Source organism: Pseudopipra pipra, chromosome 6, assembly GCF_036250125.1.
Source record: "Pseudopipra pipra isolate bDixPip1 chromosome 6, bDixPip1.hap1, whole genome shotgun sequence".
NCBI lineage: Eukaryota > Metazoa > Chordata > Aves > Passeriformes > Pipridae > Pseudopipra > Pseudopipra pipra.
The window spans coordinates 53399154-53414267 of NC_087554.1; the positions used below are offsets into that span (position 1 = coordinate 53399154).

General features: G+C 40.7%; 1 protein-coding gene across 12 annotated transcripts in view; it reads right to left on the reverse strand.

Annotated features, from left to right (window-relative positions):
• Nucleotides 1–213: 213 nt before the first annotated feature.
• The window catches only part of BEGAIN (brain enriched guanylate kinase associated), a 161400-nt gene continuing 146499 nt past the window's right edge, over nt 214–15114 (reverse strand). For all 12 annotated transcript variants that reach the window (XM_064659170.1, XM_064659169.1, XM_064659166.1 and 9 more), the window contains 3 exons: nt 9189–9296; nt 5508–5591; nt 214–2322 (listed from right to left, as the gene is read on the reverse strand). In XM_064659170.1, the coding sequence (XP_064515240.1) occupies nt 949–2322; nt 5508–5591; nt 9189–9296 (1566 nt within the window). In that variant the 3' untranslated portion in view covers nt 214–948. The remainder of the gene's footprint in view (nt 2323–5507; nt 5592–9188; nt 9297–15114) is intronic.

Here is a 15114-nt window from a genome sequence, read left to right on the forward strand (position 1 = left end):
CAACAGGCTGATGAGAAGTCATCCTTCCACGCCCAGAGGCCATGGACTGTGAACTAGATTTCTAGAGCTTACAGAGAAAAAGAGACTTCTTTAGAAAGCAATCTAATTCAGGAGCTTTAGTCATTAACTTCTGCTGGACTGGTGCCACTCCAAGAAATTCCATGTTCTATTGTCCAGGGTCTATTTTAATGAAGGGAAAAAATAACCCCAAAATAGATCCACTGGTGTCTTTTATTAAGTTATGCAAAATACAGTATTAATTATGACACTGCATGCATTTTAGACAATATAAATGCAAGCCTACAGAAAATGTGACAAAGAAACCCTCAATTACTTTTGAGGTAGTATACAAGGAAAAATAGGAAAGCAGAAACACAGTGGATTAAAAGAACAAAATATTAGTATCACTTTGTGCATACATTAGTCACTCATAAATACATTTTTATGAAATAACTTAAGATACAATTCCGTTCTTGTTAAAAAATATACTTCTCCAAATTCACCATTCCTGTTTGTTTTGATTTCACATGACATTTTATGGTATTTTATCAGGTGGATTTATTTTTTTATCGCCGCCATCATGATTTTACCCTTTTTCTGCAAGAATTTAGGCACAGATGGCCTCATGCACAAAAATAAATAAGAAACCTGCTTGAAGGGAAAAGAATTCTGCTCAAATAGCTTAAGATAGTCTAATAAATACCATTTTGATTATAAAAATATTTCAGGTTTATAAAAGAGGGGAGGGGACGATCTCCCATGTGGAAAGGATGTTAAGTGAAAAGTGCTGTATAACGTTTTTGAAGAGATTTTGTTTTAAACATATAGTACCATTATGAATATATACTTTATAATAATCCTGTTTCTTAGAACCTTATTGTTCACTAGAAGTATCAAATGCTCTTTGCTTCCTTTTGTTTGTTGTCTTATTGCCGTTTTGGAAGATGCCTAGTTCAGAAGGGTTCCATATAATTGTGCTTTTGTAAGGCTGTCCTTCCGACTCAAACCAGTGCTCCCAGTCCGTTGAAACTGCTGCTGTTTGCTGTGAATACCCGAATGGCTTCCTTGATCCATGGAAGACTGGTGGATTTCTGAAGCCTCCACTGAACTCTGATTGAGCGACTCTGCCGAGCTGTTGGGGCTCACATCCACGTATTCTCTTTTCAATACTGGGCTGTTTTCGATGTTTTTGCTACTGCATAACTGGACAGTGATCCTTTCATTTTTTTGGTCTCTTGATTCTTTAGTTTTGTAAGTGGGCAATTTGTCCTGTTTACAGCTAGTGCTGATGTCAATATTCAGACCACTGTCTGTTCTCAGGAAGCAAGAATCCACAAGTCTGCTTTGGCAGATATCATCTCCCTCGGAGCAGCTATCTGCTTTGTAACTAGCGTAGATGGGGCTTGTTCGGCTGTCCCCCTTCTTAATAGGGCTGCTGTAGTACTGCTCTGAAAAACTGCAGGGCGACAGCCTGCCAGCGTTCCTGTAAGAGTATGCACCAATGTCCTCCACGCTCAACTGCCTCCATCGCCCAGGCAAGTCTTCTTCTGAAAGGTGGGTACTCCTGCACTCATTCCTCATTTTCTGATTTGCTAACGCCTGCTGTGGTGTTATGGCTGAGAAATGAAAAGGCTCATTTGCATATGGAGGCAGAGTTCTGGTAAAAGTGGGTGAGTTCTCGTTGTCGTCCGCAAGCTCCATGTGCTGCGCAGGTTTGGGCTTGGCAAACCTGGGGCTTCCCTGGTGCTCATAACCTGCAGGGGACTTCCTTTCAAACAGTTCGTCTCGATTGCTCATGTAGATTGCTTGCTGAGAGGCTGTCAGAGTGTTGGCTTGGGCGTTCTCCTTCTCCTCGGAGGTGACGCTGAAGCTGGAATAGGAACTGGAGGTTGGCAGAGAGGTAATGTACTCTGGGAAGGCTTCATGAGAGAAGCTGGAATGGAATCCATCTTCCTCGACAGTGCTGTCCGTGGAGTTCTGGGACCGCAGGAACCCCACGTCTTTCACTTGCGTGTCCACGCTTGGCCTCCTCTCCCTCCTCCTCTCCTCGGGGCAGTAAAGGGCTGTGTCGCTGCAGTAGATATCGGACTTGTACTGTGGCCTTTGTCCGACTTTTCCGGCAGAGTCCTGAAAATTGAGATCCCTTGTAGAAGGGCTTGACAAGTGTGAAGACAAGCTGTTTGGGTCTGGTTTTTCCAGTACTTTGGCAATGACGCAAGTGGGTATGGTGTCTGCGTAAGAAGTGTGGCACAAGGGGACAGAAAGGCTGCACCCATGTTTTTCCAGATGGATGCTGACTCTTTCCTGAAAGTCAGATGGCAACTAAACATAAAGAGATGGCAAAAGAGAAAGGAGAAAAGGGTACATATCAATACTGGTGTGAGTTGAGTGCTGTTTATGACATGGCATAACTCACTATACATGGTTCTTCTGCTAATGTGAGGGCCACAATCTTTGTACATTTTTGGAATCACATGTAATTGAATGACTTTCATTTATCTACCTGGTATTTGGAAATATTCATTTGCTTTCCCTCATGGACAACACTGTGAAACTGAGAAGCTTCCTTCCAAATTAATTCAGGTTGGATAGGAATGATCACAGAATCATAGAAAAGGCCTCTAAGCTCATTGAGTCCAACCATTAACCCTGCACTGCCAGGTTTACTTTACTGATGTAAAGTACGTAGTAAACAACAATCTTAAAAAGGCAGGTAGGGAATTAAAACATAGAGCAATATTTCCAGACTGTCTGCCTGGGTGAGATTTGCGGTTGGAGTGTGGGTGTGCGAAGGTTTCTAGGGGGGTGAAGAAAGAGGAGGATGAGATCAGAATTTTCTGTTCTTCTTTTGCCTTTCCTCAAGCTCATCTTACCTCCAATCCAGTGCCAAATTGGCTCCTGCTCTCCGGCTTCATATTTGATAAACAATGCTGTTTGAAGAGGTGGAAAAGCTGACTTCACTGACACTTAAAGTGGTACTGGCTGCTGTGACAGGAGTGTTCTTGTGCCGGGAAGAAGCAAATCAAACCAGCTTCCTTGCCCCATCAGTTGGACACTGCTTGTCAGATCAACCATCCACATAAGGCTCAACATGTTCTTACATGAATTTATGATTCCCATGACAGAATTAATCAATGTCTGTTATGCATCAGAAATGACATAGTTTTTTTGAGAAAGTCAGGATCAGCTCTGTGGGTGGTTCCACCTGCCATTCTGTCATGTGGACCAGAAGAGATAGAGATCACATTCCTTGATGCAATCTAAAAGTCTGGTAGGTAAGGCCTACTGAAGTATCACTACACATGCTTTCCAGTCAAATTTTATCTTCCTTGCTCATTTCAGATCTCTATCAATGATCTGACAGCAAGATGAGACAGAGAGCTGTGTGATGGTTGTGTCTCAGATTTCTTGCTGGAAATCAGAAAAACTCATGTTTGGAATAAGTTTTGAGTTTGTGATTATGACAACTCCTTTGATATCTGTGTTGATTTATGCCACTTAGGAATTTATCCCGTAAGTGCTTAGCTGAACTCTGATTTACTCTGCACTTTCTTTTTATAACTAGAAATCAAGTTCCTCTTTACAAAATAAATAGTGGCTAACCTTATGACCTCACTCCCTCCTTAACTTTGTTTCTCTAGAGGAGAAAACCCTACAAATAACTGAAGTTGTCCCCTTTCACTTTACTTCTGGCAAAGGAAATTTACAGTGCCTGCTTCTTGTCCCGGTCTCACATTGTATAAGAAATGGAGCTCCTCTTTTAGTTTCACTGGGAAGTTTTTAAAGCTGGTTTAATCCTCCAAACTCAGTGTATTCCAAACATGGCATGTAGTGAAATAGGGTGTTTTCTCAATGATCAGAACCTTCCAGGGTATTTTGGATTAATCATTATGTTGCTAATTAGCTCATATATCTTCCATTGGAAATAAAGAATATGATATTGCCAGTCTGCTGGTGGACAGCAGTATTAGTCACAGTAAGTACAGATGCAACAGAGATTGAATAAACAGGTTGTAAAATAGGCCTGGTGTAAATTGCCACAGAAATGAGGAAAAGAAATACAGTTAATTTAATGTGAAAATGCTGTATGGGGCAGCTACAGTATCCTGTAGCATGACTGTTTGATCTATTTTATATACATTATTAAGATTATGAAATGTCTTAAGAAGAAGAACATTGTTTTCTGGATATTTTACTGGAAACTAGAATTACTAAAACGATATTGCTGTCACATTACTATATTGTACTACAGTTTAGGTTTCTGGATAACATACAATACTTTATCAGGCAATATTTGCATTTGTAAGGAATTTATTGGCTGTGACAGTGCATTCACACTTGCTAAATTAAAAATAGTTGGACTTATGAGTGGAGATTGCCTATTTAATTGAGTGTTTGACAGTCTGGGAAATTGTGGGGAGATCCCACATTTGTGATAGTTCTCTGCAAGTGAACCACTAAGAACTTTTAAGGTCCTAATTACTGCTAACAGATAGGATGCTTTCAGATGTTAGTAATGTTAGTAATGTTAGTGATGATAATTCCCGCTAAGGAAAGTCAGATAATAGGAAAAAATAACCAAGATAATGGTTAATATGGAAGTTCTGTCTCCGTTCCAGAAAATCATTGCCCATTTAACAGAGGAATGTTGCTCCATCTTTATTTACCAGGGTTGTTTAGTGCACTGAAGCAATCAACTGACTTAGAAATGGTTTATACATTCCACATTTAATTTTGCATTATTCTATTGCAGAATTGCAAAAGAGAGACCATTTGGGGGAATGCTGACTTCATGGGACTGATGAAGGAAGGGCTATTCCCTGTGACCTTCACTGAAGCAATATATGTGAGGAAGGTGCTTTTGCTTTGTGCTGGGCCTGTATCTCTAAAGACAGTCTTGTTCACTAAGATAATATTTACCTTCCCTTTAAGGAGCCTGTTTCTCAAGCCTAGTTTCCTTGGAAGCAAGGATTATTAATTAAAGTTTACACCTTGGAAATCAATCATTCGGTGCTCTGGTTTCTTTAGAAGAAGGTATTTGTTCTGTCAGTCCATTTTAAAATTCAGGTTTGGAAACTAGCTGGACTGGAAAATAGCTTCAGGAGGAAAATTGATTATATCAGAATCTCTGACGCCTGTAGCTTGTCATTTCCCTGCTCTCACCCCACTGCTTCTCCCCAGCATTTTGCATTCTAGAGTTTGCAGCTCTTTGGTTTTTCTAAAACCTTTGTTTTTCAGGCAATCAGTGCAGACCCATTCTACTGGATAGGAGGGGTTCTGGGGAAGAGAGTATCTTCAAGTACCATCACTGGCTGTGATTTTGTCAGCACCTCCCTAGGCTGCACAGAACAGTAGCAGGTGCTCAAGCCCTCCTGTGGTTTAAAGGCAGGGTGTGGGGAGATAAAAACTTTAAGGGCAAACAAGTTCTGGGATTGATACATGCAAAATAACCTGTTTTCCATACAATATTTATTTCTTTGAATATTGAAGAAGTTCAGTCACATTACCTCTGAGAGTTTATGTGCCCTGTCGTAATTCTTGCTGCACTGGAGCAACTGAGCAGCTAAATTGCAGTCCTTCCTATAGAGCTCCTAGAAAAAAACCCAAAAAATAGCCTCTTATTTAAAGTTTGCAAAGAGCTTCTGGCTTTCAGCCTTTCTCCCATGTCTGAAAAATCTTTTAAAAATTGACTTTGAGCAAATTTGGAGCATACTTTAACTTTTAAATACATTAAGTTGTTGTGTTTCTTGCATGATCCAGAGATATTTGCCCCTTTGCTCTGTGAGGGCTGATAAAATTGGTAAGAATAAAATTTTTTGAGAACTGTTACAACAGAACAGCAATCTGCATTTCAGAACATGGATACTTACCATTAGGAAGTGGACTTTTTACTGTTAGCATGCATGGTACTGTGAAGGCTAAAAGAAACGTGATCTTTTAAACAAAAAAGAAAATTCAAGAACAGACAATTTCTGCTGAGTATTATCAAGATCAGCACTAGAATACTACTGTAGAAAGTGATAAAATAATTTTATGAGACTGTGGGAGAATTCATTACAGAAATATACATTATGTTGTTTTTTTAAGAAGGGAGCCTCTGTCTCCTTATGATATTTTCTTTCTGGTTCCTGACTCCTTTAATATCTTGCAGAATGCAGCTATAGAAATATATTAAATCTCACTGCAAATATTTGATGATCCAGAACAGAATACTTTCACTGGGCAAAAAATTACCATGAGAATTCCACACAGAGAAGGAGAGAATTTAAGAAAGCTGCTTATACAATCTCCTTATTGAATAGCTCCCACAGCGTATTTAATGGGAAAATTCAGTACACAGATTTGCCCTTCACCCAATTTAATTTAGCACACATGAATGTGTAACTGTATCCTTCAACCAGTACCTTTGGGTCCCTGAAGGTAAGAGTTGTATGTTGTTTTTCCTTATGTAGTTGCATTAAAAACAGAGTTGGTTTCAGAAGTTGAATTTATAGGTGGGCAGAGATGAGATATACAAAGTATAAAGGTATTATGGGCACTAGGCTGTGTTAATCTGTAAAAATTAGAACATGCTTATAGAAAAAAGGTGTTGAATACTGAAATGATTTGGATTTTCTCTGGTCTTAATGTTACAATTTTATTGCCTGCCAATTTTTACTCCTCCATTTATTTTTTAAAAAGCTGATAAAGAAATATTCTATGAAAAGGAAATTCCCTCTGTTTAGAAATACTGTTTTAAGGTATTCTGTAATAACAGATGAAACAAGATGTTCCTGTGAGCCCATGAGGGATGGGGATAGTTTTCCTACGATCATTAGTTTATTATATCTTCATATTCAAGGGCCTTTAGATGCTCTTGGTTTGTGAATTTTTTCTGTGTCTGTGTGAGCTTTTATACATGGCACTTCTACCTAAAACAAACTGGGGAGACATATTAATTTATGCGGGTCTTAAATTTTATATTAGTACACACTATTTTAATTCTGTAAGAACCCAATAATTCAATTTGGAAGCAAAGTCTGTTGCATGTGCGTGTGATTTTGACATGTTACATGCACGTGAAACCCAAAATATACTGCTGTACAACGTGTAGGTACCGCAAGTCCTATATGGCATTACTAGGCACACAAAAATGGTATCACTCCAAAATCTAGTCCTTTCTTTAAAAGCTGTGTTCCTGTTTCTGTGAAGTGGTTGTCATGGAGAGTACAAAAAGCATTTCTGACACTTTATTTTTAGCAGCTTTAAAAATTACTACAGAAAAATTACATGTGAGTTACATGTGCCACGTGTACTTTGTTCTCAGTGTGCTGGGCCAAGCCATGTGACTGGAGTGACTTTCTCTTCTTTAATGTTTGCCTGAATGGAAACTAGCCATATCTGTGGCAACTAGAACAATAAGCAGAAATTAATGCCAAAAGTGTTTCCAATAATTTAAAACATGTTTTTGCATCAAAAGCATCATTTTACATTTCTGTCAGAAGAATGAGGGGAAATATAATTGAAGGAAGAAAGATTTCCAAGACAAAAACATGTTCTCTCCATGCTGGATTCTTCAGTTTACCACTGTCTCTACTTATTAGGTATAATACTAGTGGTTTGTTTCATAGTTTGTTTCTTTAAAATTTGGAATTTAACCTTTACTTTTATTAGTTTTATTATTACCCTGCGCAGAACTATCCCCAAGAGCCACACTGTGTGCCTGGGAGTGTTGTCCAAATGCTTCTTGAACTCTGTTGGGCTCAGTGCTGTGACCACTGCCCTGGGGAGCCTGTTCCAGTGCCCAACCACCCTCTGGGTGAAAAACCTTTTCCTGATATCCAACCTAAACCTCCCCTGACTCAGATTCATGCCATTTCCTTGAGTCCTGCAAGGGCAGAATTTTGTCTGCAAACTCACCTCAAGTCTGAAGAAGTGGTACTGTTATTTGAGGCCTCTAGACCATACTGTAATGCTCAGAGTGAAACTATGAAAATTGAAAACACTTCAAATGTGGGTTCAAACCTGACTCCATGAAGAAGTGTAAATGCATGCGTACTTACAGGGAGAGTTTGACAATTTTTTCCCACCTCTATTTTAACTTTGAAATATCTCCACTGATTGCAGCTGCGTTAGTCTGGATGTATACCTGTACTTCTAAAACCTACATGTAGCCCATTACATTTACCATGCTCCGTTGGTTACAGCTGTTAGAGCTGTGTAATATCTGTTCTTTCAACTCAACTTTTGTAAAAGTAAAGGGTCAGATTATGAACTCTGTTTCCATTGGAAAGTTGTTAATTGCATAGGCACAATTCATATCAACAGGCATTTTAATGGGATCAAATGGTCCCTGCTGTGATTTAGAGTTCAGATGAAATATGGGAAGATTGAATGTAAGATACTGAAAAAATAAGTGCTAAAAGAAACATGTCTTCTGTAGATGAATTTTTTATTAAGTGTTGAGGGAATGCCACAATAATGAACTAAATGCTTACAATCTTCCTTTCTTTGCTGTCGTTGTAGGTTTGTTCCTGGAAGGATTTAATAAGCTTTGTTGCCAGCTGCAGTACGCATGCCAGTTTTCAACAGTGTTTAATGAGATGCAGAGTGAAAATTGCTAGTTGTTCCCTGTTTTGTTCCACATAGAGATAGATAAATTGTTCCACGTTAATGACTGCTGGGGAAAACCTGCCTCCTTCTCCTCTGTGCAATGATCTGAGTGACCAAGTTGGGTCAATCCTACCTTCTGCTAGTAGAGCTCACTTGTGCTGGGCATCCCATTTTGGTGAGCAAAGACCAAAAGATCAGAGGAACTGCAGGAAATGTAGGGCTTCCCACTGTGCCTAAAAGCCTTATGAGGAGTCCTCACTCCATACATGTGCCCCTGCAACAGCTCTGAGCATGTACTTGCACCAATTTGCTGTACTGATGGCAAAATCAACGTGGGAATATTCCCGTTTCTTAGAGTATTTTTTCATCAGTTTTAGGTTACATAAGGAAAAAATGTCAAAAGTCTCACCACAACTTCATAGCATAAGGAGAGTTGAATTATGGGATGATGGGAACAAACAAAGAAATTTTAACTGTTGAGGTGACATGTTACAATACATAAACAGTAACAAATTATTCTATAATTTCATGGGAAGTGCAAGACCTAATTTATTTCTAAATATAGTATCAAGATATATCCATAATTAAATACTTACATTGTCTTCTGACAACTTATCTATTGTCACCTTGGCTTCTATTAAGTGATTATTGAGTGCAATTATTTCATGGCTCAAAGCCCGTTTTTCCTCTTCGTAATGTTGACCCTGTGTAGAAAATGGAATAGTAAGTGTTTTTGATACTGTCAAACTACTGTCAGATAAAGACTCAAAGGTTGATGTCATTCTCCAATCCAGGGGAAAGCACAACAGACTGATATTTCTTTTTGTTTTTCCCCTTAGGTTTTTTGCTATTTTTTCTTAGCAGATGAGGTAAAGTCCTTTGAAAATATGGAGGTCAAATTGGTCTTACATTAGGAACCTTCACAAAAGGCTGTAGTTAGCCTCTGCAAAAGCGTTCAATTGAGCATCAGCTATTCCTTCTTAGTTGCAAGACACAATTTCTAACCTGGAAGGGACTGCAGTACTCATGACATTTGGTACAAGAATGTTTCACTTATGCTATTATCTCCCATTCTCATAGGAGAGGAAGAACAATATTTAAAAGAAAAACAGTTGCATTTGAGCCAATTTCAATTTAGCTGTTGCCTGTTCTGGCTACTTTAAGAGCCCTGATTAAGGTTGTTCATTTCTCAAGGTCAATGTTTGCTTGATTGCAGGGTTAACACTTATTAGCAGAACGCGACCCACAGTGGGATATCAGGAAAACAGTCTGATCCAAACTTCCTTCTGCCCACTAATTTAATCTTGTTACCAGTAGGCTGTAACTCTGTATCATAAATGCAAAGAAATAAGTGGGGAAAAAAAGTGCCACTGGCCCTTCTCATATTTTGTCCCGTTTTCATACTGCAGTGTTTATTGTATGGCCTCATGTATCAAAGATTGTTGTGTAACAATCATTTATAACCCTGCCTCCAGCTGTATCTTAGTGTTAAAAAGTATGGTAGTTTCTGAATGCTCTGAGACAGAGGCATCTTCCATTTGCTCAGAGCTGTACAAGACCAGGATGACAAGAAGGTTTGAAAATTTTCTGGAGGATCTTTTAGAAAGCTTCACTGCTGTAAGAACAGAAAGTAGGGTAAACCCTAATGTACATCTCTTTTGTTTAATGAACTCAATCCAGTGACAAATTCATGAATCTCAGTGGTGCTGAGCAGTCGGACAAGAGGCAAAGGGCAGAAACTGGTACATAGGAAGTTCACCTGAACATGAGGAAGAAATTCTTTACCATGAGGGTGGCTGGGCACTGGAACAGGGTGCCCAGAGAGGTTGAGGAGTCACCTTCCCAGGAGATAATAAAAATCTGCCTGGATACAATCCTGAATAAAGTGCTCCAGGGGACCCTCCTTGAGTGGGGAAGTTGGACTAATTGACCTCCAATGGTCCCTTAGAACCTCAACTATTCTGAGATTCTGTGAATGTCACTCCCCATTCTAAAATTGGTAGAGTTAGTTGTGAAGGACTGAAATTTCCCAAATGCCATATTGCCAGGGTCACACAAAAATCTTCTATCAACACATACTCGACATTGTCAGCTAATTGACAGCAATGGGAATTGTGTGTTTTGAAGTCCAAATGAATATCAAGGTTAATTATCCAGCTGCAAAGCATGAGGCTGTATTAAAGAACGGTGATTAAATTGGAAGTGGCAGCTCTCATCCTAAGTTGCTATTTAAAGAAAAACACCTTCTCAAATGGTCTACGCAAACCCACGGCTTGCTTAAAACGGTGCAGATACGATTGAAGTGTCTCTGTGAAGGTCTGGACTGGCCTATTTTAATGTCAGGTTTTTTTATGGACTGTCTGTTCCCTGCTGTTGCCAGACCTCTGTTCTGACAGTCCAGCTCTGTCTGGTTCAGGCTTGACACCTCTCCCCGCCTTGTTTCCAGTGATCAGGCACTCCTGCTGGCTGCCTGGACATTACCTCATGGAAAGCCAAAGAGTAGCTTTGAGAGCTTGCAAGAGGTCCAACCTTACTGATTTTAACAAGACACACGATCTTAGGGGCTGTGTTTCTTAGGCAGGTTAACGTGGTTTTATATGAGACCCTTAACTCTCATCCACTTTACTGTGAACTAAACAACTAGGCACCTTGTAAACCTCCTGGCCATCTGTGCACCTCTAAAAATCTATCTCCTTTGAGAGTATGACTGAAGATTACATTTTGAAAGGTATTTAGCTGTGTAATGAGGTAGACAAGTGACTACATAAGTACCTGCGAAAAATGTGTCCCCTCAATTTTCTCAGTAATTTAATGCTTTTGAAGAATCCATGTCCACAGGGTAAGGATTTAATCTTCCAAATAACCGTTTGTACTGAAGATTTTATCAGCTCTTGTATGACAAGTTGTGAGTGTTAGGACAGCTGATTTGTAGAACACTGTTGCTCTAAATCTCTCTGATTTCAGTAAATGTTGCTCTTGCTTAGCTAGATTGAACTTGACTTGATCTATTTTACAGTTCAGGAAAGAACATCTGATCAAGAATTTATAGTCTTCAGCAGAGAGAAATTCATAAAAGGGCAGCAGATTCAGGCTTTGGTAGCAGTACTTTCCACTGCATTGAGTAATGTTGAATCTGGCTAAATTATGCTTTCATTTTATTTCAGTTATGATAAATTTTGGACTGATGTTTTCCAGACGTTGCATCTGGCCAAGTGTGACTTTAAAAAACATTCTGTATTTGTTGAACAGTAAAATTTGGCTTAGTCCAAATTTATACTATTATAGGTCAACAGGTGGACACCAAAGTAATAAACATTTTAGCAATGCTGTGGTGGAGGAGGAATGAGAAAGAAAGGCCAGTCCCAGTCTTCTCCACCAGTATATGTTCACATCTTTCTCTTGAAATTAGTGTTTTTGACATGAGCAAAGAGTCTGTTTCACTGTAACAAAAGGATGTAGCCTAAGGGTGGACAGAACACTAAAAGCCTTTATCATATTGACCACACACTGTGTGTCCATCTTTGAAGGCTCAGGGCTTCAACCAGATGTTATTGTGGTCCAGTGGTGCCAGCAAGAGGACAGACGCTTGATCCTGACACACTTAGGGGAAAACAGTGCATCTGGAAGAGACAGTATGGCAGTGCTACATCACTGCATTAAAAGGATTGCTGCTTATGAGGACTGCAACTATGAACCCTCCAGTTGCAGTTGAACAATCATATTTTCAGCATCAGATACAGCTCTCAGAGAGGCATGAAAGGAGCATGAGAATCATAATATCAATGCTATGATTGTGAGTTACAAATAAAAATGCTTATTTTACTTGTAACCACTCTTGGCAGATCCCTCTATTTTTGGTAGCTTATAGATGCTCAGTCCTCCTGCTCTTCCATAAGGCTGATGACCCCTCCTCTCTCCTTTTGGCACAGTTTTCTGCTCTGCAGGTGCTAACAACCTATATCTCAAAACTCAGTAGCGAATTAAGTCAATGGTGTTATTGATATGCCAACAGCTTGCAGCTGGGCTGAGGGTTTCTGAAGTCCACTCCAAAATGCCATATCTATAGACTGCATGGGCTGAGCTGCTGGTGGGTCCTTGTTCAGAAATCTTTGTTGAGTCAGCTCAGTGCATCTTGCCCCTGCCTCCTCCCTTGACACAAAGCCAGCAAACAAGAATACAGCTCTGTAGTGTCTGACTAATACAAGAGAACTGCAATCATGTGCCCACGTCTGAGTCAGATCAAATTTGTGCTGCTGGGTGACTACAGCAGTCACAGCACTGATACTGATGTTGGGGGGACCAAGGGCTCAGAGCCCTTGCTCCTAGCCTGGATTTAGTATGGGTGTCAGTGCTTCTTTCTCAGATCTGAGGAAGGAATTCAATATCTGCTCTTCACAAAGCAACTGTGTGATAATAATCTCTGTCTAGAACCTTGTTTTTTTTTTTATAATTTGTATCTATCACAGTGACAACATCCGTCATATATTTACATGTCCATAAAAATATAAGGTGTCACTTTCAAAAGTGTTTGGTGCCATGTAGTCCCTATATCTGTAATCTGTAATATAAGTGGGGTAAAAAGAATTCTGGGAGGTTGATACAGCACAAAATAATTAATAAGATAAGTGTATTTTGAAAAGTAACAAAAGCTGGATGAAAATATCTGCTTTTCTTACAAGATCTTGTGGATCCACAAAGGTTCCTACTCTAGTCCTTCAGAAGAAATGGAGCAGCCTAGAAGTTGGCTGTCTCTCTGGTAAAGTTGCAGTTCCCTTCATTGCTTTCCAGCACCTGGAGGGTGTCTTTAGTGGGTTAACCCTGGCTGGATGCCAGGTACCCACTAAAGCCACTCTCTCACTCTCCCTCTGCAACTGGACAGAGGAGAGAAAAGAAAACGGCTAAGGATTCATGAGCTGTGATAACATCTGGGAGAGGTTACTTACTGATTACCTTCACAGGCAAAACAGACTCAAAGTGGGGACAGTACTTAAATTTATTGCTAACAGGATAAGAGCCAAAGAGTGAGAAATAATCTTAAAAACACCTTCCCCCCAACCCTCCTTCCTTCCATGTTCTCCCTCCTCCCCCCAGTGGTGCAGGGGGACAGGGAATGTGGGTTGCAGTCAGTTGTTGTTTCTGCTACTGCTCAGAGAGAGGAGTCCTTCCCCTGCTCCCCTGGGGTCCCTCCCACGGGAGACAGTCCTTGAAGGATCTCTCCAGCATGAGTCCATCCCTCGGGCAGCAGTTCTTCCCAAACTGCTGTCCCGTGGGTCACTCCTCCATGGGGTGCAGTCCTTCATAAATGAGCTGTACTGATGTGGGTCCCCCACATGGGCCACAAGTCCTACCCAGGAAAAACCTGCTCCAGCTTCCCTCTCCATGGGCTGCAGGTCCCTGGCAGGACCCTGCTCCATCTTGGGCCTCCCACGGGGTCACAGCCTCCTTCATGAATCCACGTGCTCCAGCATGGGCTCCTCCATGGGCTGGAGGTGGGTCTCTGCACCCTGATGGCACAGCTGCTCCATCATGGTCTGCACCACGGGCCAGAAGGGCCACAGCTCCCGTGCCTGGAGCACCTCCTGCCCCTCCTTCTGCACTGACGTTGGAGTCTGCTTTGTTGTTCCCATGTTCTCACTCTGCTCTTCCCTGGCTGAAATTCTTTCTGCACCACAACCTTCTGTCCTTAAATACGTTATCACAGAGGTGTTACTGTTACTCCTGTTTGGCTTGGCCTTGAAGCCTGTCCTGGAGCCGGCTGGCATTGGCTCCACGGGACAGGGGAAGCTTCCAGCAGCTTCTAACAGAAGCCACCCCTGTACCCCCCCACTACCAAAACCCAGCTACAGAAACCCACTACAGTGTCCTACCATAAAGCAGTGTACACCTATAGTCAAGACTGAGCTGGTTACTGTCATCTCTGCTGTGCTGTGGGAGCTCTGAGATAGACCTTTTGAAATCAGTCTCAAATTTGCAAATGAGAAGGGCGGCTCTGTGGAAATGTCAGCCTTTTCAAACGTGGCAAAGTAAATCTGTTCTTGATATTCCTGTAAGGAACATTTCAATTGGTAGAATTTCAATGCTGCAGTGACAATAATGTAATGGTAGTAGTGACTATCAAGGCATTAGTGGCCAGTCCTACTCCTCTGGAAATCTCTCCTATTAATTAATGCCCAAATGACAGACAGAGAGAGAGAGACTTTTTCTGTTACAAATACCACCAAAGAGACACTGCTATCCCATCCTGAATGCCTGGAGAGAGGTTTACAGCAATGTTTTTGGATGAGGAATGGAGGTAGAACTTTTCTCCCTTTTTTCTTTACTACTCTGCTTGTCTAGGAGGAACAGAACACTTCCGTAGGAGAAATTCCCCACTTCTTTGGAGCAGTGTAACGCTGTTAACTCAGTACTTTTCTCACAGACCAGCAGTCATGATCTTTTCATTGCACATGCTTTAAGGTATCTGCTAAGCAACTGCAGTGGATTTACTGTTGTTCTGTGGATCGTAGTCAGCAAACAAGTGCT